Genomic DNA, 24,746 nt, shown 5'->3' on the forward strand with positions numbered 1-24,746 from the left:
TGTCCAAATCCCGGAAAAAACTGCCCACCCCCATCCACAACCACCCATTCACTTTGCAGGACCTCTGACATCATGAAGCAAGCTGGCTCCAGGTGGGCAGCGTGCTGGCCACTCATGAAGACAGTAGTGAGGCAACAACAAACGAGAAGGTCAGGATTTCAAGAGACTTTTTCTTGCCTGGGCGCTCCGCTGGAGAATGACAGGGGTCGATGCAGCGTGGCGCGCATGTTGAGGGCCTCCGGCGAGCGCTTCGCCTCCTCCAGCAGATAGGTTCGTTCATCGAAGTGAAAGGAGGCCGACAGGGACGTCACCTGCTTGTTGCGTCCGCGCACGACGACAACGCCCACCGCCAACACCGCGACCGTGACCAGCAGCGTCACCCACCCTAGACATGGGACACCAGTATCGTCAGCTATCGAGTCCGGTCATACCGTTAGCTAAGCGCACCTCGGAGCTCGTCGACGGGGCGAGGCCACAGGAGGTTTACGATCATCGCCACGCCGTACACCAACGCTCCAATGCCCACAGGCAATCGCAACTGCGCAGCTCGCCAGTAAGCCAGCAGTGTGAGCTGAGACCAAGAACGATGATTGGTGGGTGGTGGGGCGCAGACGCACCTTGCCCAACCCAAAGTAGTCGCTGTGGTGGGTAGTTTGTTCGGTGAGGAGGGTGTGCTTGTCGAGACGGCCTGTCCACGACGCCCAAAGGTGGGCCACCACGACCGCCTGGAAGGAAATGTACACTGGAGAGCTAACGTTAGCGCTGCGTCCGGCGGTATTTGGGGGGGGGGTTGGACTGTACCTCCGGCGATACAGTAATCCACAACGATTTCGTGCACATTGAGCTTGCCCACGCGGATGAGGGTAGTGAGCATCACGCACATCGGGATTGCGGCAGCCACCAGTGTGGCGTTGACAGGAACCTGGCAGGCCGCCACGATGAGGAATGAATGCACAACTTCGAGAGCGATGTCCAAGCGCCAGCATACCTGAGTCCTGGGCGAAACCTTCTTCAGCCACGATGAGAAGGGAAGCACGTCATCACGAGCATACGCCCAGATCATGCGGGCGATGGCGGCTTGCTCCGCGCCGGCGCACGAAACATAGCAGATCTGGGGAGGGGGCGAGCGGCTTAGCGCCACCCAGCGTTTTGTACGTTTGTAATGTCGATGATGTCGCACATACCAGAAGCATAACTGATACGACTCGCGTGAGAGACGTTCCCATGTGTGCCTGCGTGACGCTAAGATCAGAACTGACAACGGTTCGATCTGCTGGTAAAGAGCCCATCTATGCGGTGATACTACCTACCTGAAAGATCGCCGAGATCGAGGTGGTGCTGAGGTCAGGTCGGGCTGTGATCAGCGCGACTGAAGTTGAGGTGTGAGCGGCGCGGACTGGTGATCGCATGGTGCGAGTGGAAGGAGCGTACATTGGAGGAGCAGAACGGCGAAGGCAGCGCTGATCAAGCTGAGGACCATGGTACGTGGAACGGACTTGCGGCTGTCCCGCACCTCCTCACTCACCGCCGCCGCACTCTCGAACCTGCAACGCGCAGTCCCCAGCGTATTAGTACTAACAGTACTGCATGGGCGCTGGGCGAAGTCGGTCCGCACCCGTAGAAGATGAAGGCTTGAGACAGAATGGCCGACAGGAAGGGCAAGTTGCCGGTGTATGACGGCGATGGTTCGAACACCGAGGAGTAGGGTTGGTGAGGCCCAGAACTCACCAACAGAAAGAGGGCTATCCCAAGCGTCATGATGAACTCGAGGATCATGCCAACGTTGGTGAGCAGGGTGGTGATTCGCACACCGCCGATGTTGATGGTCGTCTGTAGCGCGCACACGAGCAGAGCGATACCCACCTCACCAACCGACGACTCCTCTACACCCCTGTGGTGGTGCGAAGCGTCGGGGGTGCGTTAACAACAGAAACAGCAACAACAGAGGCCAACTGTTAGTTAGTTTAGGGTGGTAACCGTACTCTCCTCCTGCCGAGCCAAACGGGCGAAGGCCGAGCGTCTCCAACACGAACGGCGCAGCGCCCAGGTCCACCGCAGCGATGGTGATCAGCAACGCCCAGCAGTAAGCCCATCCTGCGCAAACCCAGCGGAGAATGGATGAAGGAGCGGGTGAGCATTTGCCAGGCCGACGGCGGCATACTGCATGCACTAGTCGTACCCACGAGCCAACCGTATCGTGGTCCGATGAGCCGCCGTGCCCACTGGTAGAGCGCACCGGCCATCGGGTAGATCACCGCCAACTCTGCAAAAATGAGCGCCACAAGGACCTGGCCTGCCACCACGATCGGCAGACCCCAGATGAAGAGCCCTCCGCCTGCACCACCCCCAACAACAACCATTCTGTTGAGTTGAGCATGTTCAAGAAGGCCCCACCGCACGATGCCCCAGCGTACCGGTGGCAAGGCCAAAGGCGAAGAGGGTGTAGGCGCCCACGGTGGGCGACGTGTAGGAGAAGGCCAGGCCGAACGAGGTGAGCGGCCCAAGCGAGCGCGACAGCTCCTGATCGTACCCGAAGGACTGCAGCATGCTCGTGTCGCCGTGCGGGTCCTTCTCCGTACTCCGCAGCATCTCACCACCACCGCCCTCCTTGCCCTTCTCCTGCGCTTCCATCTTCGGTTCCGTTGTTCTCTGCCGGAGAAAATGAAAAAAAAAACACAAGAAAGCTATTGGCCCAAAATGATTTCTCTGTCGGTTTTCCACTGTGCTTCTCTGTCTTTTTTTATTATTATTCTGATTTTCCTTCTCCTATCATACAAGCCGCTTGTCGTGACGTGGTCAGCAACACGGGCATAGAGATGCAAGGGGCGACGGCGTTGGATGAGGAGGAATGGGTGGCGCTGCTGCTGGCTGACCAGCCCCCACCACGACCGGTAGAAGGCGTCCGGGCCAGTCTTCGTTCGTCGACCTCAACTTCACTCTCCAGCTCTGACCACCTTGCAGACTACGAGCCTGTTCCCAGGTACACGTGGCTACCACCTTCCCCTGCCGAGCCCGTTAATATATAGATAATTAAAATTCAAAATAAATAACTAAAATTAACATATTTTGTGGGTGCCCACCAGCTTGTCGGAGCCGGACGTGGTGTTCGTGGGCGCAGGGCCGGTGGGTTTGTGGACAGCGGTGCAGGTGAAGCTGCTCGACCCGAGGCTCGAGGTCGTGGCGGTGGAGAAGTACGCGGCCTATCAGCGCAGCCACGTCCTGCGCGTCGACTCAGCTTCGTTCAAGGGCGCTGTCGACCACCCTCGGCTTGCGGTACCTGCGCTGCACTCGCTTGGATTGCCCACGTGACTCAACGTGTGCGTGTGCGGGTGTGTGCGGTGGTGCGTGTGCGTGCCTCGCGATTGCAGAAACTGATCGAGAGCCTTCCGCTGCCGGTGGTGCGCACCAACGACCTGGAGGACCGGCTGACCGAGCTCGCCGTGTCCCTGGGCATCGTGATCGACGTTCCGCACCACGTCATTGACATCGAACGCGACGTCCGTCAGCGCTATCCCTCGGCACGGGTACGCTCCACGCGTCGGCTCTCCTTCGATCGCTCGATCGGCCCTCGGGCAGACATAGATTGAGTGTCGAACCGAATCGAATCGCAGGTGATCGTAGGCAGCGACGGCTCGCACAGCGTCGTGCGTCAGGTCGTGTGCGACGGCAAGCTGAACTCGCACGCGGCGCTTCAGCACATCGTCGACGTCAAGTACGAGGTCGAAGGCCAAGCCCAGAAGCTCAACTTTGTAACCCAAGGTGCGCCTCCGTCCTGATGACACGGCCAAGCGAAGCTGGCGATGAGCTGAAGCTGGAGCTGAATTGAATTGGCGCCCAATGCAGCGTACCCGACGATGAAGATCATGGACCACGTGGTGGAGGAGCATGTGGGCCGGCCCAACGGCCAAGGCCGAACGCCGGTCACGCTGCGGCTGCTGGTCACAGAGGAGACCCACGCGCGGGTGAAGGGCGCCTCGTTCAAGAACCCCTACTACATACCCACGCATCGCGACCTGCTGGGCGAGAAGCTGGTCGAGAGCATCACGATCTGGCTCAACGCCAAGGCCATCCTCGTCGGCGAGCAGCGGGTGCCCGGCAGCGAGAAGATCTCGGCCCTCAAACTCTCCACCTACTGCTCCGCCGAAGTCAACTGCGTTCGTCCTGCGCTCACGACACACGACACACAACGGCACAACACGAGGAACAAAGCCTGACAGACATGTTCGGCTGATGAGTGCAGAAGAAGGACGGGGTATCGTATTTCCTGGTGGGCGACGCTGCGTTCGGCGTGCCCTTCTTCCGCGCCCTCAACAACGGCCTCCTGTGCGGCAGCCACCTGGCGCACACCATCGTCGAGGTGGTCAACCGGGGCTCCGCAGCCGACGCTCCAGGTATTGTATGGGTAGCTTCGTGGCGTGCTTGCGTGCGGTGGTGTGTGCCGCGCCGCTTACAGCTGCGTTGCAGGGCTGTTTAGCCGGCTGGTGCTGCGAACGTGCGATTTCACGCCGCAGGGCTATGCCAACTTCGTGAAGCAGCTGGCGCGACGCGAGATTACAATGGCCAACGGCAAGAAGGCAGGCCTGGCGCTCGCGCAACTGGCCAACAAGATCAACGGCTCAGTGCCATGGCAGGTCAACAAATGGTCCCACCACGACGTACAGCGCTTCAAGAAGACGGACCCTGGCTTCGTCCTCCCGCCACCCGACGCGGACGACGAGGCCGAGCACGTTGAACCTGATGCCTGAAGTGGCTGGCACTTGATCCATTTCAGAGAAGACAGCGTTCGTTCACTGCGGTGACTGCACAATCTCCAAACGCGAAGGTGAAGTGAAGTGTGAGCATGTGTATTGGTTTGGATGATGATGATGATGTTTTGTTTGGTTTGGTGAGGGACCGAAGCCAGCAAGCTGCAAGCAAAGTCGCGTTGATGACCCGGTCTGTCGCAAGATAAGCCAGTCCAGTTCGTTTTCCCCCTCCCTCCGCTGCGCGCTCTCGTATTGTACACCGCCGTAACGTTGGTCTTGCCGCCCTTGGCTTCGCGCCCCTCGACGCCGCCGCGCATTCGTCGCACTCGTTCCCCAGTGGCGTGGCCGCTCTCCGCCAGCCGCCGAAGGCCGCGGGCTAGGAACGCGAAAAAGAGAGTCTTCGCTTCTTCTCGGTCGTGGCGAACGCCTTCCGTCGCTCCTCGGCCGTCGTAGGCCCGCTGACGTAGAGCTCGCTTGCTTCCGAGGAGCTTGAGTCTCCAGCGACGACGGCATACGGCGAAGAGGAGGCGAGGGACAGCGACGAAGAGGCGGTGTAGCAGGCGGCACAGCTGCTTCGCAAGGACCGCGGAGGGTCCACCCATTCGCCGTCGAGCATCTTGGACCGCTTGGTGGTGTGAGGCCTCTTGAAGTCGCCGTCGACCTGGGAAGGACCGGGAGCAGCAAACACCCTCTGTGCGCGCTCCTTGAACTCCTGCCTGGCATCGCGGACGACGTCGTAGATGAAGCGATACTGCTCGGGCGTTTGCACCATGCCGGTGCGGCTCTGTCGAAGCAGCATGACCGTGCGAGGGATGTCGATGACCTGGTCGAGCGAGTTGAAATACTTCATCTTCTCGAGGCAGATGTGGATGGCGACGAAGGTGCCCGCTCGTCCTACGCCGGCCGAGCAGTGCGCGACGATCGGCCCGCCAAGACCAGAGAGCTTGCCCTTCATGCGGTAGACGTCCATCAGACCGACGAGCTCGCGGATCGTCTGCGTGGATTCGGGGGTTCCGAAATCGGGCCATTCGGTGTAGTGCAGCTGAATGATCTGCCGAGTCTGGCCGGCGTGCTCCACCTCGAAGACCCGCTGCTCGAGATAGGTGTTGATGATCTTGCCCTTGACGTAGGTGACGCAGAATGGCCCGAAGTGCTTCTTCTCGCCGACGTCCTCGGGCCAGTAGGCCGTAGCCTTGACGCGCTCGCGCTCGCACAGGCGGGTGAGCATGACGATGACTGCGCTTTCGTTTTCCTAGAATTGATACCGATTATAGTTAATGGCAGCTAATTAGACATCGATGGCTAATCGGGCGGGGCTAATTGGAGCTAATCATGGATCCTAAGGCGCCATTCAACTGAGCTTGCGAAAGCCTTACCCAGAGCATGAGCCAAAAGTGGCTGAGAGTCGAGGGGAGAGGCGCCTGGCAGGCGATATAGGTCTTCTTGGAACCGGGGATCTCGCCATCGATGTAGTTCGCGTTGATGTAGTCGCTGTCGAGGAAGAGGTCGCGATGCGCTATCAGCTTGACCCTTGTCGACTCGGTGGCGAGAATGTTGGAGTATCGGTTCTTGTGGTAGTTGTTGCGAGTCGTGGCCGATGCGAACAGCATGACGCCCTTCTGGAGTTGCTGATTCAGCTCGGTCTGGTACTGGAAGTTGAGGTGCTCGAATTCGTCGTGTATGCGCTTGATCGTATCGTCATCGAAGCCTTGCCCAGGCTCGCCAGCGGTGCTGCGGTTGATTTCAAGGTCCATCTTCGCCTCTTCGTGCTTGCTCGTACCCGGGGCGGCGCTGGTGGTGATGCTTGAGGCCTTCGTGATGACGAGATTGCTGGAGGAGAGGGGCGATGACGAAGAGAGCCGAGATGAACGAGCCTTCGATGATGATGATGATACTTCAGCAGCAAGCGCCGGGTTGTGGGTTTGATGCGTGGTGTGGGGGAAAGGGGGCATAAAGCGGGGGTGCGGTGAAGAGGTAAAAGGGATGACGATGCCTCTACACCAGGAAGAAGATGGCGATCGAAGCAGATGGAGGCTGGAGGGGATGGTGGCAAGGAAGATGCTACGCTCGTGGCGCTTCAGTTTGTTTTTTGGTTTTGTCCTCGGCGCGCAACGGGCCGCTGTGGTACTTCAGTGAAGACAACTGTTTTCTCTTTGGTATGACAAATCCTTCTCTTTTTTGTGTTTTTCTCCTGCTTCTGTGAAAGCAGTGCATACCGATTGGCGGCCGGGGAGGGGCGAAAAGATTTTTTACTACTGGTGCTGCCACAACTGGAAATTTCAGCTTCCATCTGGAAACCACCAGGTCGGTGGTTGGAGGGGACAGAGACCCTCGGCGAGCAGGACCACCAGAAGGTTGCGACAGTTGCCCTCAACTACCCTTGCCTGTACCTCTGGGGGTTCAATGAACTCTGGTGTTGTGGCGTTGGTCTGGCTCTGCAAACCCAGAGGCTTGTGCGCCTTTGTGCGCAGTTTGGGCCATTTGGTTGCTGCTTGCCAAGCGGCCCTGCAGGCCCACCAGTGCATTTTACAAAGGAAAGAAAGAAAAACTCGTTTCTTTTCAAGAACAAGGGCGATAAAAAATCAAATCATAATCGGCTGCGAGTTCTGATGGAAAACACATTACTGAAAGTGAGAGAAGGTGAAGAAACGAGCTGGCAAGCTGAGCAGGTGGACAAAACTACCACAGGAGAGGTGGAACAGGCATTGGATTCGCTGCGAGGAGATCTAGCAGCCGATCGAGACACCACTAAGGCGGGCAGCAAGCTGTCGCAAGGTGATCTTGTGCTGTGCCTCAGCAAGCTCAACGACCAGATCCACTCCTTGAAGGTCCCCCTCCTTTGTTCGTGGCGCTGTGCTTCACCTCCAGCAGCTGTTGACGTCAGCAGGGCCACGCCAACAGGGCCAAGTGTACGATGCCATCGGACAGAGCTACGAGGAGTTCATACAAGCGTTTGACAACGCGGTGTACGTGGAGAAGGCCATCGCCGAGCTCACCGATGGGCTGGCGGCAGTCACGCAGCAGATCGAGGACCCACACGTACCTCGCCACCCGCATCTCACCTCGCAGCGCCCATCTCTCCCGGTCTCCTCGGCGTCCTGACACTGCTCTCTCTCTCTCTCTCTCTCTTGCTGTGACAGACCGGCATCCACGCCGCGCTGGTGAAGCCGGCCTTGGAATTGGAGCACATCACACAGCAAGCAGCTCTCACCGGCGAGCTCATTCAGACAGTAACTGTGCTGAACCAGGTGCCTCTCTTGTGGGGCGCACGTGCGCCATTACCACCATCGCACGCACGCACGCACGCACTGTGGAGAGTGGGTAGCTGACTCGCGTTGGCCCGTTTAGCTCAACGACAAGTTGCACGCATTCACACAAGCGATGGACGCCTTCACGCTGCCGGCAGCCGCCAGACTCACACGCGAAATAGTGCGACCCCTGTTTTCGCACAGCGCGTGAGCTCCCTCCCGCGCGTCTCTCTCACACACAGCGCGTGGCGTGTGTCGCTTTATGTGTTCGCCAGGGGGAGCTCCTCCGACAGCTGCCCACCGAAGACCAGGACACGCGGAACGTTCCCGCAGTGTTCATCGCGGTCAAGGTGCGCCGATTCCCACTCCAGGCCCACGGGAGGCACCTGGTTCAGACTGACCGACTGCTCTTATTATGGGATCGATCTAAACAGAAACGGCACAGGCGACGATGCGATCGGCTGAAAGCGAGGCTCGGTGCTCTGTTGCGCCAGGCCCTCACCTTCGAGGCCACCTCCCTCTCCTACTCTCCTTTGCTGACCGGTACCAGCCACCATCGCCGCCGCCGCCACCACTACACTCTTCCCCTCGAACAGTGCTGACCCGCACCACCCAACGGCCCACAGTGCATTTGAGTAGCCAGGAGGGCAAGCAAGTGGTCACGGTCCCGCTGGCGGACATCTTCGAGGCGATGGACAGCGTGGACGAAGAGGGGGCGCCCGATCAGCATCATCGCTTCCTTGAGAGGGAAATGGAGGAGTTTGTGTGCCATGCGCTGCGGACGGGCGTGCTGCACTTCATCCTGGCCCACGCCTTCTCCGGCCAGGCGTGGGAGGTGCGCGCCGACGAAGCCGAACACAAGCGAATCTACCTCGCGGAGAAGCAGCGCCTGGACGAGGCCGTCAGCGAGCGAGCCCACGACGCCAAGTCCGAGCGAGCCGTGAGCGTAGGTTCGTGCTCCGCTTCCAAACTTATTAACATCTCAGCTACCCAGTGCTCACTGTCGAACATGTTACGTGTTGCGTGTTGCGTGTGGCGGGTTGCGCGTGTGTCGTGTTGTGTGTCGCCCACACAGACAACCTCTTTGGGGTGCTGGGCGCTTTCTTCGGGATCCTATCATCGCACGTCTTTGCGCACGACAAACAGCGACTGGCCCTGCTTGGCCATCTCCTGTGGGAACCGCTGTGCCGCGACATCATCGCCAAAGGTGCACCCCCTCGCCTTCTCACCGCCTCCTTCTCCGCACCTCCATCAGCTGACTCCATATCGTGCCGTGTGCGGTATGTCGTGTCGTGTCGTGTCGTGTCGTGTGGCGCTACGAACCAGTGCTCTCCCCGGCCATTCCCTCCGACACTGCCAAGCTGGCCCAGTACCAGCGGGAGACCATACACGCCACAGAAAAGTTCGAGGAGGAGATGGTCGCGCTCGGGCTGGTGCCGGCGAGCGCCGCCAGCGGACCGGACGACCACCACAGTGACAACGACCCCCGCCAGCCACCCCCGGCCGAGGCCCGGCGGCTCAGCCGGTTCATCAACAACGTCGACAACCACTTTGCGACCAAGAAGCAGAAGAAGATCCTCAACCGGGCGCGCAACCTGCTGCTCAACCAGGAGGCCAACGTGTGCCTCAAGGAGGTGTGCACCGCCAACATGCTGCCCGACGTGTCGTCGTTCCTCACCATCAACGCCACCGCCGACGTCAACGCCAACGCCAACGCCGACAAGCGGCGGCGGAGGCGACAGTCGGCCATGCAAGCGAGCGCTGGCGCCGGCAGCGGTGGAGGAGCGGACGACGTCGACGTCTACGTCGATGAGCGCGAGGAGGAGGGCCTGCGGCGGATTGCGACGCAGAGCAAGAAGGGCGAGTGCCGCGACGTCGCGACCGGGGCCACGCCGCCGACCGACGACCGAGTCTTCATCTTCCAGATGCCCACGTGCCAAGTGCGTGCGCCACACAACGCTCCACGTCCTCGGCTTGCATCTCACGCGTGTGTCGTGTGTGCGGTGTGTGTCGTGTGTATTGTGTCGTGTGTTCCTATTTCAGGTGAGTGCGAGTACGATCGGGCTGGTGGTCCTGGCGCAACACACGCTCGAGGAGGCCTGTCGACTGCGCGACTCCGCTCCCCAGTGGTACGCACACAGCAAGGCTCCCCCGCCCCTCATAGGATCACAAAGACCTAAAGCCCACTCCCCGCATTCACACAGCGCCCACACGCTCCAGCAAACGGCGCGCGACCTGTTTGACCTCTACCGTGCGATCATGCCCCTGCAGTACCAGGTACGGCGCGATCGGTTGGTTGGTTGGTTGGTGCGCTGCTCACAGTGCGCTGTCGCGTGCGAGCAGAAGGAGACCATCAAGTCCGTGCCGAGTCTGGCGATGGCGTTCCACAACGACTGCTTCTATCTTGCTCTCCAACTCCTCACGCTCGGCATGCAGTACCAGGACCGGTATGCACGCAATCACCGCACACGCCGCACACGCCGCGCACACACGCAGTACCTCCTGACCAGGCCATATATATGTGTGCAACCCAGGTTACCGAAGGACAAGGGCGCATTCACGCTGGTGGACCTGGTGCCGGTGTTCCGACAGCTCGGCGAGAAGCAGTACCAGCAGCAAGTCGTACGGGAGCCCTCCACTCAAACTCGAACTCAAAAGTCAATCGCTTGCGTCTGTTAACACCGCACGCACGCAACGCACGCAACGCACGCACGCGACAGGAAAAACAACAGGCGGTCCTCAAGGAGACGGTTCAGAGTGCGCAGGGACTTGCCGACACTCACGTGAGCCCCCCCCCCCACTGCCAATCGGTTGCTGGCAGCAAACTCACACAGGCTTGGCACCGACGTGTGGCGTGGTGTCTATATAGCTCCGTGTGCGGTTTATGACGGTGGAGCGGGCCATGAAGCGAGTGGTCCACCACCTCACCCACCTCTCCCGCGTATGGAAGGTACACACCGCTGAGCCCCTCCCCAATGACCAACCTGTGCTGACGTGTACCACCAACACACGCACACGCACACGCACACGCACACGCACACGCACACGCACACGCACACGCACACGCACACGCACACGCACACGCACACGCACACGCACACGCACACGCACACGCACACGCACACGAACGAACGACAGGACGTGCTGCCGCGCCACGTGTACCTGCGCACGGTGGGCCAGCTGCTGGACGTTGCGCTGGAGGACCTGATCGCGAGCTTCGAGAAGCTGGAGGACATCTCCGAGGAGGAGACCCACCACCTGCACGAGCTCCTCTCCCTCCTCCTCGACTGCTCCTCCTTCTTCACGGCCACCGCCGCCGAAGACGAAGGCGGTGACAGCGAGGGCGGCCAAGCCGTTCTGGCCGAGAGTGGGAGGGAGGAGGAGACCAAGCGCCACGCCCGGCGGTGGAGCAAGTTCGTGAAGATCGTGAACATGCTGGAGAGCAAGTTGGTCATCATCGTCGACGCCTACGTTAAAGGTTCGCTGGTCGCCCGTTGACTCTAGCGAGCCACTGTGGCCAAGACAAGAGTTCTTCTCACCACCATTCACCCCTCCACTTCCCTCCTCTCCTGGCGTGGGTGCCTCCAGGTCTGATGCCCGAGTTCGAGGCCGAGGAGCTCAAGGCCATCATCCGCGCCCTCTTCTCGGATTCGCCCCTACGCAAGAGCCAGCTGGCCCTCATCAAGTGACCTCCCACGTGGCGTCTCGCCCCAACCAGCCAACGTACACGCGCGAAGCTCAATTTTTTATGGACAAAGTGTGACAAAAATGACTTGCGGGTCGAGGCAGGTGCACGCCGGCTCGCGCCGCTCGGTACGGGTGCGCAAATAGTACACTACAGGTGTAGGGGGGGGGTGGCAGTTCGGAAAGAGAAGAAGCAGAGAAGTTGGGATGTCCCATCAGCGCGCGGAGACGCGGTCGAAGATGTCTCCGTGCTCGTCGATCACATCGATGAAGATTTCATAGGGCGTCACCTGGTAAAACGAAGCCAAGCCATGCATGTGCGTGTGAGGTCAACGTTTGTGTGTAGTGCGCGCGGGGAGGAACAACGTACGTTGACGTGGAGGAAGTGTCGCTTCTGATAGACGTTGACCATGTACCAGGGGTTGCCGTTGTTGGCCGACGGCGGCACGCCGAAGCTGCCGCCGCCCAGGTAGAGCGTGCCCGTCGGGTCCACCTTGCCGGCCTTGAGCGTGTGCGCGCGCCCGTAGCGGTGCGAGTGGTTCTCGAACCCCACAGCCACATGGTAGGCGTCGAACAGCGGCTCCCAGAACTTGCGCATGTCATTCTGCCACACGTCGACCCCCTGCCAGCGCACCGATCATTGGTCGGTCCGGCGAGACGAAGTCAGCGGCGGTGATGATGGTGTGTCGTGCCGTGCCGTGCCGTGTCGTGCCGTGCCGTGTCGTGCCGTGTCGTGTCGTGTCGTGTCGTGTCGTGTCGTGTCGTGTCGTGTCGTGTCGTGTCGTGTCGTGTCGTGTCGTGTGTGCTGACCTTGTCACTGGGCCACATGGGTACGTGGTAGATGGCCATGATGTGACCTTGCCGCACATCGACAGATTGGTTGCGCGTCGCGTTCCACGAATCGAGCCGCTCCCTCAACCACGCCGTTTGGTCTCCCTTTGTTTGGTCACACACGCCAAGCCCCCCCACACCACAAACGCGTCAGTCGCACGCCACACGCACCGCACGCACACGCACACGTGATGGTACGCACCTGGACGTCGAGGAACATGCCGCTGTCGAGCGTGAGGAAGAGGTGGTCGCCGAGGAAGTGGTGGTGGTAGGTGGTGTCCCACGCGTCGGTAAGGTAGACGTTGGGCAGTCGCTGCAGGTCCGCGTCGCTCAACGCCGGCCGCTGCTGCAGGCGCTGCTGCTGGTCCGCCTCGATGACGGGCAACAGATCACCCGAAGTGGAGGAGGCCTCGATCGACGCCTGCTCCGCTGCCGACACCCGGATCTGGGCCTCTTCCTTGCGCTGGCGCTGCTCCTGCTTGACGGCCTCGTCGCCCGGGTACATGTGGAAGTACCTACCGGGCGCCAGATGACGTGTCAGCGTCGGTGGTGGTGGAATGCATGGAATGTAGAATAGAAGAGAAGGGGGGGTAAGAGAGCAGTACCGGAAGAAGAAGGGGATGTCGGACACGGACTGGTGCAGCGAGGAGCCGCCGCCGGTCTCGTGATTGCCCACGATCGCCACCAGAGGGATTACATTACCCTACACACCCACGCGCGCGACAAATAATGAGCTAAACGAAAAGGTGTGTGTTGTGTGTGTTGTGTGTTGTGTGTGTTGTGTGTGATGTGTGTGTTGTGCGTACATCGCGGGTGATCATGTTTTCCTCCCACATATCGAACCACTTGTCCCACACGCGGTAGCACGTGGGCAGCGCGTTGGCGTAGGCGAGGTCCCCGCCCAGAATGGCGAATCGGGGGTCGAGCTGCGCCGCCGTGATCTCCTGCTCGCCACCACCGACCATCAGCCACCACCACACATTATGTTGTCAGCGGGAGACAGTAGTGACCGTTGGTCGTGCCTGCGCGTGGTGTGGTGTGTGTGTCGTGTGTGTGTGTGTGTGTGTGTGTGTGTGTGTGTGTGTGTGTCGTGTGGGAGAGGCGCATACGATCGTGCGGGTCTCGTCCGACGTGCCCATGTCGCCGCCCGTGATGAACGTGAAGTTGTTCGCGTCGGGGCCGGGCGCCGACAAGAAGCGCTTCTCGGGGCTGAAGAGCTGCGGGTGGGCGCCGCAGCCCGCGCGGAAGAAGTACACCGTGTCGGGCTCCAGCGTGTCGATCCGCACCCAGTGGATGTACCGCGTGAAGTCCTTCGTCTCGTACTTGAAGTGGGTCCCCGTCGTATTGAACCGATAGTCGGCCAGCGTTCCTGCATGCAAAAGTATAAGCAACACGCGCCACCGCACACGGCGCACGCGCACGTACCATTCTTGCGCGATTGGGTGTCGTAGTAGACTGTGGACGCGCAGGAGGGCGCGAGATCAGAGGCGTGGAAGTGGACGATGATCGACGATGACATGTTGCCGGGCGGGAATGTGAGGTAGACATGACACGGCGCGTCGCCCGAACACGTCGACGACTGCAGCTGTCGCACCAGCCGGAAGTCGACTGCGTCAACACACACGACACACACACGACACACGACACAAATGACACGTCAGCAGCTGCCGTGGGGCGTTGTGGAGTCGAGGGAGAGGTACTGGAGATCGGGTATTCGCCGATGCACATGCCCTCGAAGACGAACGTGAGCGAGAAGATCAGCACGAGCCAGAAGAGCAGCCCGCCGACGAACACGAACGGTCGTCGGCGCACGCGTCGCACGCGCTCGCGGAGCAGACGACCCGTGAGCTTGATCGGATTGCGACTGCCGCGCCGCGTCGTCCGGTGGTCGCCATCGCCGCCGCCGCCGCCGGTGCCGTTGGTACCGTGAAAGTCAGCGCGCTGGGCCGTGGCCGGGTTGATCGAGAGCATGCGGGTGTCGCCGTAGCCGTCGTCGTCTTCGACCAGCACGTAGCCGCTGTCGCGCAGGCTGCTGCGCCGGTCAAGCCTGACCACGTCGTGGTGCCCGGCGGCCGTAGTGCCGTAGAGCGGGAAGAAGAAGAACCAGCCGAGCCAGAGCAGGGCCGTGGCGCAGAGCCAGCCGGCCCACCAGGGCAGGTAGTCCATCACGACGAGCCAGAACAGCGGGCCGGCGCCGAGGAAGAAGAGCCAGGTCCACACCACGACGTAGACGAGTACCCACGTGACGCGGCTCACCTTCTGCCCGCGCTCCTCCTCCTCGATGTCGAGCAGGGCGCGGGCTCGCATGTCGGCCCCGACCGGGTGGTAGACGCGCTGCTCGCTGGCGCCGCCGCTGGGTGGGCCGCCCGACGCGTCGAGGACTCGCTGCTGGAGGACCTCCTTCTTGCGGCGGCGTCGCTGGCAGCACACGCAGCAGCGCCACACGCAGCAGCCGATGAGGGTGGTGAGGGTGAGGGCCAGGGTGATTGCGATCCCCACGACGAAGCCCACGATGAGCACGATCTCGCGAAACGAGGGGCCATCGAACAGTGGAATGTCCACCATTCTCTACAAAATGGAATGCTGTGCAGATGAAGATTCGTGGCTCTTGAAGAAAATATTGGCCAGTGGCGGCCACGAAGATGGGAGGGAGATGTGAAGATGTGGGAGGCTGGGATCTGGGAGGAGAGAAAATGCACTCTGGTTGGCGGTGCACTGGGTGCTTGAAGTTGTGGCCGTCTACAGGAGGAGTTCCACGGTGTTCGAACCCTCGATTGTTAGAGGCAGAGGTGCACAGCGTCAATCTGAGCAAGCACGACGACCCACCAGGCGGCGCAGACGAGCCGCAACGCACAGAATCTCCTCCACTCCTTCCTTCCGCGGAGCAAGCACCAAAAAAGTTCGCGAGAAATTGCAACACCGAGAGAAAATAGAGAGAAATAACTTGTGCAGAATATGTGCACAAGAGAATCAGCACAAAATGAGCACAATGAGAGACAACGGCAGCGATCCCACGCCAGGTCTGTGTCTCGTGGTGTCAGCACCAACCGGACCATTTTCGACGTGATCCACACGAATCGGGCCAATGATGGTTCAAAACAGTGTTCACAGGTCCACCGGTGAGTCGCGCGCAACGTTCCGAAGACAATTACCGTCGACTTCAACATGGTCTTCCCACATTTCGAACAACATTTCACCGCCGTTTCCACCATCTCGCCACTCTAGAAGCGGTCCCAAGCGGCCTCAGTTTGGGCACTATGGGATGCCCGGGAAAGGTGGGACGACCGGGGCCGACGCCGATAAAGGCCGGACACGACCCGAGTTCCTTTCTCTCTTTACCTCCATCGCCACCACCCACACTACAACCGCGGTCTCGCAACGCACCGGCCTCTTCTTCCACCACCAGAACCACCACCACCACCAACACCGCCACCACCACCAAACTAGACCAACATGAGCGTCGCCATTCCGTCTCGTCTCGTCCGCAAGCACTCCTTCTCGGAGAACAGGGGACCCGCTCCGGCCAACCACCACCTCACCATCAACGTCGTACTTAAAATTCAGAACGCCGAGTGGCTCGAGAAGAAGGTACACCGACCGACCGACCATGCTTCACCCCCCCCCCAAACCTCATACCCATCATCCTGCTCTATCGTGTGTCTACAAAAAACTCACACCTTTGCCTTGTCGGTTCACGCACAGTTGAAGGAGGCGAGCGACCCGGACAGCCCCAACTTTGGCAAGTACGCGACGATGGAGGAGATCAACCGCCTGACGGAGGCGCCGGCCGAGCACATGGAGAAGGTGGTGGCGTGGCTCGAGTCACACGGCGTGGAGCACATCAACACGCGCTCGAACGACGTCCAGTTCTCGGTGACCGTGGGCGAGGCCCAGCGCCTGTTCAACGCCAGGCTCGACAAGTTCGGCATCCCCAACGACGGCGACAACACCTTCATGGTCCGCCGCGCCGGCGAGCTCCAGATACCCGATGACCTCAAGGACGTCGTCGACTTCGTCGTCGGCATCTAACGCTGCAGACCGCCGCGTGTGACCTCGGTCCTCGCCGCCGACCCGCACCGCCTGTTTCTTCTTCTCCCTCGTCGTTCGCCGTCCTACGACAACCACCCCGCGGCAGCTGCTGACATCAGCAGTGCAACGGCAAACAGCCGAGCCGGACCGACGACGATGAAGAGACGCACAAGGGAAGCGGCAACGAGACAGCGAAGAGGGAGATGAGGGAGATGGAGGGAGATGGAGGAGGATTGATTTTCGTTTTTTTGGAGAGGCACCCAACGTGGGCCTGCGGCTTCAAGTGTATGATGAATGAGCAAGACCATTACAACAATAACAACAACAACATTGTTTTGCATACACTGCGCTTGGTCGCACTCTTTGGGGGCGTGGGCATGAATCGGGTGTGGCAGAGGTCGGCCTCATGGGAGCAGCTGCATGCGCAGTGTCGTCACCCCGCTGATGGGCAGGTGCTTGCGCAGGAGCGGCGACGTGACCGTGTTGTACTCCTCAAAGCCCACCTGCCGCGTTTGTGGTTTTTGTGTGCAGTCGCGCTCACTCATTGAAAGAGTCTCGAGACCGTTGGATGGGGGTACCTTCTTGTAGGCGCTCACGGCCCCGACGTTCTCAACCACCGCCGATATCTGTGCCCGAGTGTACCCACTCTGCTTGCCTGCGTGGGTGCAGGTGAAGAAAGAAACAGAAGAGCGTGAGTGCCGAAGCTGAGACGAGGCGGCAGGAGGGGAAAGAGCGCGTTACCGATCTCGAGAGCTTCGAGCAGGAGGCGGTTGACGAGGCCTCGGCGACGGAACTCGGGCTTCGTGGCCACCCACTCGATCATCCAGTGGTCGTTCTCATCTGGCGACACGTCAGCAAACCGTCGTCCCTCTCGCAGATTATGGCAACGTACCCGCCATGCTGGGCAGCACCGACCCGAGGTCCTTCATTCTGCCACCAGCGCCACGATGCACACCACACAACCATCAGAAGGCAGCTCAGACCTGAGTGAGGCGACCGTACTTCTGGTGGAGGGAATCGACCCACTCCGCAGGCCAGCCCTGGCTTGCCACAACGCGCTCCACCAGGGCGTAGTACTCGTCGAAGGGCTTCTCTCGCGGTCCGCAGCAGCACAGCACTGAGTGCACACACGCCGGAGTTAAAAAGTGAGTAGGCCACTGCAAGCATCATCATCAACACTTGACGGGGGTACCTGCGGCGGCCTGGCTGTCGAGCTCGGCCACGAGGAAGCCGTCCCAGCGCACGCAGGTAGGGGCGTCGTCTTCGACCATCTGCCGCAGCACGCGCAGCACTTCGTCCTCGCGCTCCGGCAGAAGGAAGGAGAACCGCACGTCCATGAAGCCCCGCGCCTGGTGGCCCCTCGTCGACTCCAGCACCGCCCATGCCAACAGCGGCGCGTCCTCCTTCACCGCCCGACGCACCTTCACCTCCGTCCGCTCCATCCTTGCTTTTGTGTAGACAACTGCTTGTCCTGTTGCTGGCGGGATTTCATTTCTGCAGCAAAATTGGCGCGCATCGATACCAACGGTCACGCCTCTTCGAAGGCAAAGAGTTACGGGCGAGACAGAGAGGGCGAGAGACGAACGAGAGCAGAGACGGCGGCTGTACAAAGAAATAACATCCAGTGATAGTGGTGTCCGCCTTCAGTATCGCGTTGAAAGATTGTCGAACGGCCAGACTCGAGCAGAAGCGCTGCGCTCACATGTGTTCGCGGAAGCCTTCAGATTCGATGCCGCCTGGGTGAGAGGGTGGTGGCTTGAGCTCGGAGCTTAGGTCGAAGCCGCGGAGGGTTGCTGCTGGCCACCGCCGCCACCTCCCCGCGCTGATGATGCTGCACCTCCGCGGCCGCCACGCATGCCCTTGGGGACGACGTAGCTCACGCGAGCGTGCTTCTTCTCGCGTCGCTTGTGCGGGTGTGGAGCCAGCCTTGTGGGTGCCGTATCGGTGGGGTCCACCGCGACGCCTGCGCCGTGGCCTCCTCGTTGGGGTGTGTGCTGCTGGCCACCACCTCCGTCCACCTCCCCGCGTTGATGCTGCTGCTGCACCTCGCGGCCGGCTGGTGGTGCGTCGCGGCCCTTGCGCAAGGACAGCAGGTGGCCATAGCACCCCAGGCAGATGGTCTTGACCGAAGTAGTGGCATCTTCTGGTGGTGCGGCATCTTCGCCAAGTTGTGCTTCATCTTCCGCGATTTGTGCTGCTGCCCGTTGCTCGGCCGCGCCATCGTCTGGCACTTCAGCCACGCCGGCGGGCTGCGCTGGCTGGTCTTCGTCTGTGGCGATGTGCCATTTGTAGAGGATGCGGCTTTCCTTGGGTTCGTCGCAGCGCCAGCACTCGAAGCGCTGCTTGGAATCGAAACGCTCTGCAACGAGCTCGGCCCAGGCGCAGTGGTCGAACTCGGTGCGCCTTCGCCTGACGTGCTTCCCCTCGTTCGTCTTCTTCTTTAGTCGATTTTGGTGTTCGTGTGGGGTCTTCTTCCTCGCTTCCCTCGCCCTCATCTTTTCGTGGAATCGTTCTCGCGGCGTCGGTCCCTCCTGCTCTACCTCTTGCACCACAGGTGACAACGCCTGCTCCTCTTCTGTCTTCATCCCTTCCATCTTGTGCTCAAATTAATCAAGTTAAAATAAATTTATAAATGTAGGATATTCAGTTTCTTTCAGCCGTGGATGGCGCGTCGCAAATAAATAGGTCTTTGTTTCTCTTTTTTAAATGCACGCCCGTACACTGTCAGCCAAAGCCGTTGTAACGTATGAGCCCTGAGACGAGGATCTCGTCGACGGCGTTGAAGACGACGCGCGCGTTGCCGGTGTCGGTAGCGCAGGTCTGGTGAGTGTAGATGGTCTGTCGATCGGGCGACGGCGACTTGTTGCAGTCAATGAATCGCTTGGCGATGTAGCCGATGGCCTCGTCGTAGTCTCGCTGCTTGCCCCGGTAGCCCTTGAAGCACACGTTGAGGTTCACCCGCTTGATCTTCTCCGCGAACAGGTCCTTCTTGTTCATGAAGAGGATGACCGGCGTCTTGATGAACCATCGGTTGTTGATCACATCGCTGAACAGGCAGAGCGACTCGCGCATGCGGTTGGTCGTTTCGTCTTCCTCCAGCACGCAGTCGTACTCGGACAGCGACGTGATGAAGATGACCAACTTCACGTCCTCGAAGCAGTGAATCCACTTCTTGCGCTCGTTGCGCTGACCGCCGACGTCCACCATGCGGAAGCCCAGCGTACCGGCGACGAACCTGGTCTCGATGATGCCCGTGGTCTTCTTCCGCAGTCGCAGAATGTCGGCCTCCGATGGCACGTAGTCCGTCCGCGCCAACCGACTCAGCTCATCGAAGAAATACGCCGCCGAGTCGTTCAGCTGTGCACACACTCAGCCTTGGCTCATCCACCGCACACCCACCCACCCACACACCCTCGAAGCCCACACATACCTGGAACTCACTTCGGCGTTCGTAGGCGGCCTGCACGGCGGTGTCGGCCCAGAGGGCCTTGAGGTACTGGACCGTCTGGCCGGTGAGCTGGAGGTCGTTGGTGAGGTCGATCTCGTCGATCGCCTCGGCCGCCTCCTCGTTGTCCTCGAGCAGCTCGGGGCCGGGCGCGCGCTGGTCGCTCTTGAACCGCTCCACGGCCTGGACCAGCTTCTTCATGGCGTCGAGCACGTTGCAGCAGATGACTGGTCGTTGGGTGAGGCGCTCCTCTTCCGTGAAACCGTTCTTGTGGATGATCTGCATCTGCTTGGCGAACGTGCTCTTGCCGGATTCGCCCGCCCCAAGCAGCAGGAGCTTCACCTCATCGCGCAGTTCCTTCCTCTCTGTCAGCAACTGTACATCTATCTCCCTCGACGTCTGTCTCGCCTGCAGCTCCTCCTCTGTCAACGTACTCGCCCCACATCCCATCTCGTCCTCCTTGTTGCTCTTCTTCTCTCTTCTCTCTTCTCGCTTCTTCTCTAATTGACTGAGTCAGCTCAGCCTGGTGCTGGCCAGCGACGTCGACAAAAACAAGAACCTATTCAGGGGTTGAAGGTCAATGGACGACGACGGGGGGGGGTGCAGGTGGAGAGAGGCACCATTTAATTAATTGCTTCGGGCTCCGATCATCAACGAAAGGAGACCGTCTCAGTCCTGCCGGGTCTGCTCGGCCCCGTGAGCTGCCCGGTCGAGATTGCTCGCGGTGGCGGCGGAGGCGGCTGTGGCTGTGGTGCGTTGATTGATCCGCTTGCGGCTCTTCATGATGCCCTTGTTGGCTCCGGGCCTCTTGGTGGGATCGCGCAGGTCGTCCAGCGGTGGCGGCGGGTGGTTGATGTAACGCGCGTACTCCTCGCGGTTCTTCTCCACCCCCTTGGCCAGCTTGGTGTACCACTGGATGCGCAGTTGGTGCTTCTCCTCTGGCGTGAGATTGCGGCGCGCCTGGCCACCAGGGGAGGGAGAGTGAGTAGAGAAAAAGTGTGAAGGTAACAAAAGACGATGATGGCGACAGACGTAGTACCTCGGGGCACATGTAGAACAATCGTTGGACGAGCAGCGCCATCGCGACGCTCAGGTTGAACGAATCGGTGAAGCCATACATGGGGAGATAGACCCGCCGATCTGCCTCCTTGAGCATCTCCTCGCTCACCCCGTCGCCTGACGGGAAACTCGCAGTGAGCATAAGGGACAAGTCGCCGTGACAAGGGGAGTGGCGAGCGGCGGCGCTTACCTTCCCGACCGGCGATAATGGCCACCCGCTGCGGAAGTTCAAGGCCGCCAGCGCTCTCGTCAAGGCACACTGCCTCGGCGCACAAGTCGGTGGCCCAAATCTCCCTGGGGCGATTGTGTGCGTGTGCGTGTGTGTATGTGTGTGTGTGTGTGTGTGTGTGAACAGTGGTCCGCACAATAGAGCCAAGTCAGCAAGTAGTCTTACCTGCGGTCTTCTCGTAGGGCATCTATACACTCTCGAGTGGTGTGGAACGTGCGGATCGTCAGCCAGTCGTCTGCTTTCTGATGGCACGGGCCGGGTTGAATTAGCCGAACTTTTAGAAGGTGGACGCGCAACGTGACGGGGAGGGGACTGCGAGGTACCATACCATCGTGACGTTCCGATTGAGCCCCTCGTTCTTCTTGCGCTGGTCGGGCGGGTTGACCAGCCACACGTTCTGAACACTGCAGTGAAAGAGGAGGTCAGGCGGTCACTCAGGCCAGAGTGAGTTCCAGAGCGGTGAGCAGTGACATGTATGTATGTTACCCGAGACACTCGGCCGTGCGGAGGATGGCGTGTTGGTTGAGGTTGTCGATGCACCGCTCGAGGACCAGCAGGATCCTGCCCGTGCGCTGTGAGAGAACTGGCCCCACCAACAAGCAACAGGTGAGCTCCGGCTCGTGGTGTGAGTCTGATGACGGAAGGGAGACGGCAGTGCGTACTGTGCTCGGCTCGGCGGAGCCTGCGGGGTGCTTCCACGCCGTGAGGCGGTGCCTCGCTCGAGGGAACGAGCAGCGGCCCAACTGGATTGATAGACATGCACCACCACCTCGTCAGCGGTTCCAGTTAACAGTTAAAGCAGAACTGCAAAGACTCACTCGCGCGCACCTGTGGGTGGAGCCTTCTTGCTGGCCTTGCCGGTGAAGGCTCGCCAGGCTTTCGTGCTCTCGATCAGCTTGACGAACGTGCTCCTCGACACCACTCGCTCCTCAACTGCCTGCCGAGGGCGGCAAGAGATTAATCACTCATTATTTGATTATTAATCACAAATAAATGATTGCACTACGAGAAAGAATAACAATAACAATAATAAGATAATAAGAATGTTTTAAGTACCTTGGTGGCCGAGTTGTGCAGCATCACACGCACTTTCTGCACGTCGTTGAGATTTGCCGAATCGGCGGCGAGAACGCGAGTGACGTAGCTGATGTTCGCGAGATCGTCATTCACCTCCGCCTCCGCAAGCGTCAAATCAATGTTTGGCCTCGCAACTCCACACTCTTGCTCCATCGGATCCTCCATCACTTTGCCCTGTTGTTTCAAATCGGTTTTGGTAAATTTCGGAAATCTTTTCGGAAATATATTTCATCTTTACATATTTCCGTTGGATTTTGGCAGTCGGTGGCACTGCCATTTTCAACGAACTTGCCGAATGGTGCGTAACCGTCCAGTCAAAGCGCCAGTGGAAAATCAGAGCTGTGGCATTGTGGCAGTGGTGGTAAAACGACAAGGCCAAACCTGCTGACGCGAGATGGCGTGTTGAGCTCTCTGTGGCGTTCGTTCTCCGCCGGAGCAAGACGGAGCCTCGGCCAGGTGCAAACCCCGTTCTCATGTTCACACAAAAACCCGTGTCAACTTCACCTTCATCTTGACTCTACCCCTCTCGCCAGCACTCACCGCCGTATTACAAAAAGGAGCCGCTCCCTCTTTGCCTTACTCCTTCACTTCGCCGAACACTTCTACTCCTCTGCACCCGCCCCGCTACAACAAGATGTCGAGCCCCGCTACGCTCAAGCACAACAGCGCCGAACCCGTCAAGGCGCCCCTGCTCAAGACTCCCTTGTGCGACACCCACCGCATGTGCCTGGGCACTCGCCTGGCCCACCAGCACGACCTGGACGAGACCCACCCCACCCAGAACAAGCTCCACTCGCCCCTCCAGCTTGTCCTCATGTTCGACTGAGCGACCACTCGCCTGGCAGCCTTTGATTGCGGTCTGCTGTTTACATCTGGAGCTGGCGCATCGTTTCAAATGAAAGCCAAGGAGAGAAGGGAAGTGCTCCCTCTCTCCTTCTTCCCGTAGTCCCCCCACGCGGTCATCTTTCTGTCCTCTTCTTCCTGTCCCAACGGTCACCCCGCTACATGACGTTGCTGACGTCAGAGCTTGGGCCGATGTCACACAAGGTCGGAGAGGTCGAAGGGGAGGCCGCCGCCGCTGGCCTTGTCGCCCACCTGTGTCGGGGCAAAGAAGCGGAGGAGGGCCACGCGAGCCTTCTTGTTGGACATCATCGCTGGCGCCTTCTCGTTCACCGCCTGCACGTACTTCTGCAGCTCTCTCTGCACCCTTGGGTCAGCACCAGAACAGCATCACATCTCGTGACGTTGTACTATACTGCATGGTCGTTCCGTACCTGGCGCTGTTCGACGAAGTGGTCCTTGAGGTTGCCCTGGATCTTCTTCCCCGGCAGCGCGTAGGCAAAGGTGAACGACGCCTTCTTCGCCTGGGAGCTGAAGTCGTTGAACTGCTTGTACCGCCGGTACACCGTCCAACTCACACCGTTCCACACCACCTCGATTGCATACACCTTCGAATGGAGCGTTACACAACAACATCAGTGTAAATACAACATGTGTGACCACAGCACACTACATCATTCTTCACATCGTACCGTGTAGGCCTTCCCCACGTACTCCTTCTTCAGGCTGCTGGTCAAGGTGAAGGTCATCTGGTGCGAGGCGGGCGATGCGGTTTGATGGGGCGCAGCGCCGCCGGGTGTGGCCGTCCTTCGTCGTCGCTGTTCCTCTTCCTCCAGGACGCGCCTCTTCTGCTGGGCGATGTACTCGTCCTCCCTGCGCTGGTGCTCCTTCTCGCGCTCGCGCTCCAGCCGCCGCTGCTCCTCCGTAAGCGCTGCCGGGTCGTCGCCGTCGCCGTCGCCGTCGGTCTTCAGCAGCGCGCTCACGCCCTGGCCGATGCCCTTCAGGTAGTCCCTCGACGTCTCCTTCAGCAGGTCCGTGATCGAATCGTCGTCCGCCGTCGTGTTGGTGGTCGCCACAGTCGACATGATGTACGGCCGCGTAGACGAAGACGACGAAGAAGACGAGGGCATGGGCGGCGGTGTATGAAGGTGGTAGGGAGTGGTCGCTGATGGTTGGCCTGCGTAGGTGTTGGGTCGATTGGGCACTGCAGGCGCGGCCGGGGCTTGGGTGACTGGTCGCGGCGGCAACGCCGGCGTCGGGGCCGCGGTCGGTGGTGGTGGACGCGCCGGCGGGGCAGAGCCTGCCCTCGGCAGCTGCCCAGGGTGGTGGTAGGGCTGCTGGCCACTGTGGACGACCGGTGGTGCGGGGCCGTAGGAGGGAGGATAGGGCTGGCCGGCGGGAGGCGGATAGCCCGGAGCCAGGGCCGGACGTGCAGGGATGCGGGGCGGAGGCTGGGTCGCCGGCAGAGGCCCCGGCCTGCGTGGTAGGGGTGGTGCCTGCATTGCGCCTGTTTGGGGCAACTAAACACAAAAACAACGCAGTATTTATAAAAGAATAGT

At 60.2% G+C, this 24,746-nt stretch overlaps 13 protein-coding genes across 13 annotated transcripts; 4 read left to right on the forward strand and 9 right to left on the reverse strand.

The window, feature by feature from the left end:
- Nucleotides 1-158: 158 nt before the first annotated feature.
- ACA1_068490 (amino acid permease superfamily protein) lies at nucleotides 159-2,631 on the reverse strand (the record flags this gene model as incomplete). The annotated part of the gene is made up of 11 exons (XM_004352741.1): nucleotides 159-385; nucleotides 448-538; nucleotides 618-688; nucleotides 802-922; nucleotides 989-1,111; nucleotides 1,311-1,354; nucleotides 1,432-1,544; nucleotides 1,616-1,891; nucleotides 1,983-2,094; nucleotides 2,180-2,335; nucleotides 2,415-2,631. The coding sequence occupies 11 exons, from the start codon at nucleotides 2,629-2,631 to the stop codon at nucleotides 159-161; spliced, it is 1,551 nt and encodes a 516-aa protein (XP_004352793.1).
- Nucleotides 2,632-2,816: 185 nt separating this feature from the next.
- ACA1_068500 (eukaryotic family protein) lies at nucleotides 2,817-4,745 on the forward strand (the record flags this gene model as incomplete). The annotated part of the gene is made up of 7 exons (XM_004352742.1): nucleotides 2,817-2,980; nucleotides 3,084-3,273; nucleotides 3,369-3,524; nucleotides 3,612-3,759; nucleotides 3,844-4,154; nucleotides 4,241-4,391; nucleotides 4,465-4,745. The coding sequence occupies 7 exons, from the start codon at nucleotides 2,817-2,819 to the stop codon at nucleotides 4,743-4,745; spliced, it is 1,401 nt and encodes a 466-aa protein (XP_004352794.1).
- Nucleotides 4,746-5,121: 376 nt separating this feature from the next.
- Nucleotides 5,122-6,499, reverse strand: ACA1_068510 (Tyrosine phosphatase; the record flags this gene model as incomplete). The annotated part of the gene is made up of 2 exons (XM_004352743.1): nucleotides 5,122-5,997; nucleotides 6,122-6,499. The coding sequence occupies 2 exons, from the start codon at nucleotides 6,497-6,499 to the stop codon at nucleotides 5,122-5,124; spliced, it is 1,254 nt and encodes a 417-aa protein (XP_004352795.1).
- An 855-nt stretch (nucleotides 6,500-7,354) lies between these two features.
- On the forward strand, nucleotides 7,355-11,682 carry ACA1_068520 (uncharacterized protein; the record flags this gene model as incomplete). The annotated part of the gene is made up of 15 exons (XM_004352744.1): nucleotides 7,355-7,573; nucleotides 7,647-7,784; nucleotides 7,886-7,993; nucleotides 8,269-8,343; nucleotides 8,428-8,536; nucleotides 8,590-8,943; nucleotides 9,069-9,200; nucleotides 9,320-9,933; nucleotides 10,037-10,122; nucleotides 10,198-10,270; nucleotides 10,316-10,440; nucleotides 10,528-10,615; nucleotides 10,863-10,943; nucleotides 11,132-11,471; nucleotides 11,582-11,682. 15 exons carry the CDS (start codon nucleotides 7,355-7,357, stop codon nucleotides 11,680-11,682), a joined length of 2,643 nt encoding a protein of 880 aa, XP_004352796.1.
- Nucleotides 11,683-11,892: 210 nt separating this feature from the next.
- Nucleotides 11,893-15,073, reverse strand: ACA1_068530 (Metallophosphoesterase; the record flags this gene model as incomplete). The annotated part of the gene is made up of 9 exons (XM_004352745.1): nucleotides 11,893-11,967; nucleotides 12,048-12,299; nucleotides 12,512-12,613; nucleotides 12,711-13,023; nucleotides 13,114-13,211; nucleotides 13,315-13,452; nucleotides 13,618-13,877; nucleotides 13,934-14,116; nucleotides 14,209-15,073. The coding sequence occupies 9 exons, from the start codon at nucleotides 15,071-15,073 to the stop codon at nucleotides 11,893-11,895; spliced, it is 2,286 nt and encodes a 761-aa protein (XP_004352797.1).
- An 888-nt stretch (nucleotides 15,074-15,961) lies between these two features.
- ACA1_068540 (Prokumamolisin, activation domain containing protein) lies at nucleotides 15,962-16,537 on the forward strand (the record flags this gene model as incomplete). The annotated part of the gene is made up of 2 exons (XM_004352746.1): nucleotides 15,962-16,096; nucleotides 16,211-16,537. 2 exons carry the CDS (start codon nucleotides 15,962-15,964, stop codon nucleotides 16,535-16,537), a joined length of 462 nt encoding a protein of 153 aa, XP_004352798.1.
- A 404-nt stretch (nucleotides 16,538-16,941) lies between these two features.
- ACA1_068550 (acetyltransferase, GNAT superfamily protein) lies at nucleotides 16,942-17,466 on the reverse strand (the record flags this gene model as incomplete). The annotated part of the gene is made up of 4 exons (XM_004352747.1): nucleotides 16,942-17,040; nucleotides 17,116-17,192; nucleotides 17,279-17,377; nucleotides 17,430-17,466. 4 exons carry the CDS (start codon nucleotides 17,464-17,466, stop codon nucleotides 16,942-16,944), a joined length of 312 nt encoding a protein of 103 aa, XP_004352799.1.
- Nucleotides 17,467-17,514: 48 nt separating this feature from the next.
- Nucleotides 17,515-17,979, reverse strand: ACA1_068560 (uncharacterized protein; the record flags this gene model as incomplete). The annotated part of the gene is made up of 2 exons (XM_004352748.1): nucleotides 17,515-17,654; nucleotides 17,730-17,979. 2 exons carry the CDS (start codon nucleotides 17,977-17,979, stop codon nucleotides 17,515-17,517), a joined length of 390 nt encoding a protein of 129 aa, XP_004352800.1.
- Nucleotides 17,980-18,235: 256 nt separating this feature from the next.
- On the reverse strand, nucleotides 18,236-19,032 carry ACA1_068570 (uncharacterized protein; the record flags this gene model as incomplete). Its single annotated transcript, XM_004352749.1, has 2 exons — nucleotides 18,236-18,330; nucleotides 18,375-19,032. 2 exons carry the CDS (start codon nucleotides 19,030-19,032, stop codon nucleotides 18,236-18,238), a joined length of 753 nt encoding a protein of 250 aa, XP_004352801.1.
- A 229-nt stretch (nucleotides 19,033-19,261) lies between these two features.
- On the reverse strand, nucleotides 19,262-20,432 carry ACA1_068580 (Gprotein alpha subunit; the record flags this gene model as incomplete). The annotated part of the gene is made up of 2 exons (XM_004352750.1): nucleotides 19,262-19,894; nucleotides 19,968-20,432. The coding sequence occupies 2 exons, from the start codon at nucleotides 20,430-20,432 to the stop codon at nucleotides 19,262-19,264; spliced, it is 1,098 nt and encodes a 365-aa protein (XP_004352802.1).
- Nucleotides 20,433-20,651: 219 nt separating this feature from the next.
- On the reverse strand, nucleotides 20,652-22,512 carry ACA1_068590 (RNA methyltransferase, TrmH superfamily protein; the record flags this gene model as incomplete). Its single annotated transcript, XM_004352751.1, has 8 exons — nucleotides 20,652-20,942; nucleotides 21,022-21,158; nucleotides 21,232-21,335; nucleotides 21,594-21,674; nucleotides 21,757-21,853; nucleotides 21,933-22,013; nucleotides 22,099-22,207; nucleotides 22,327-22,512. 8 exons carry the CDS (start codon nucleotides 22,510-22,512, stop codon nucleotides 20,652-20,654), a joined length of 1,086 nt encoding a protein of 361 aa, XP_004352803.1.
- A 469-nt stretch (nucleotides 22,513-22,981) lies between these two features.
- ACA1_068600 (uncharacterized protein) lies at nucleotides 22,982-23,173 on the forward strand (the record flags this gene model as incomplete). Its single annotated transcript, XM_004352752.1, has 1 exon — nucleotides 22,982-23,173. The coding sequence occupies one exon, from the start codon at nucleotides 22,982-22,984 to the stop codon at nucleotides 23,171-23,173; it is 192 nt and encodes a 63-aa protein (XP_004352804.1).
- Nucleotides 23,174-23,385: 212 nt separating this feature from the next.
- ACA1_068610 (PX domain containing protein) lies at nucleotides 23,386-24,689 on the reverse strand (the record flags this gene model as incomplete). The annotated part of the gene is made up of 3 exons (XM_004352753.1): nucleotides 23,386-23,547; nucleotides 23,622-23,795; nucleotides 23,880-24,689. The coding sequence occupies 3 exons, from the start codon at nucleotides 24,687-24,689 to the stop codon at nucleotides 23,386-23,388; spliced, it is 1,146 nt and encodes a 381-aa protein (XP_004352805.1).
- Between the last annotated feature and the right edge of the window lie 57 nt (nucleotides 24,690-24,746).

This window comes from Acanthamoeba castellanii (assembly GCF_000313135.1).
Source record: "Acanthamoeba castellanii str. Neff unplaced genomic scaffold scf7180000084603, whole genome shotgun sequence".
NCBI lineage: Eukaryota > Discosea > Longamoebia > Acanthamoebidae > Acanthamoeba > Acanthamoeba castellanii.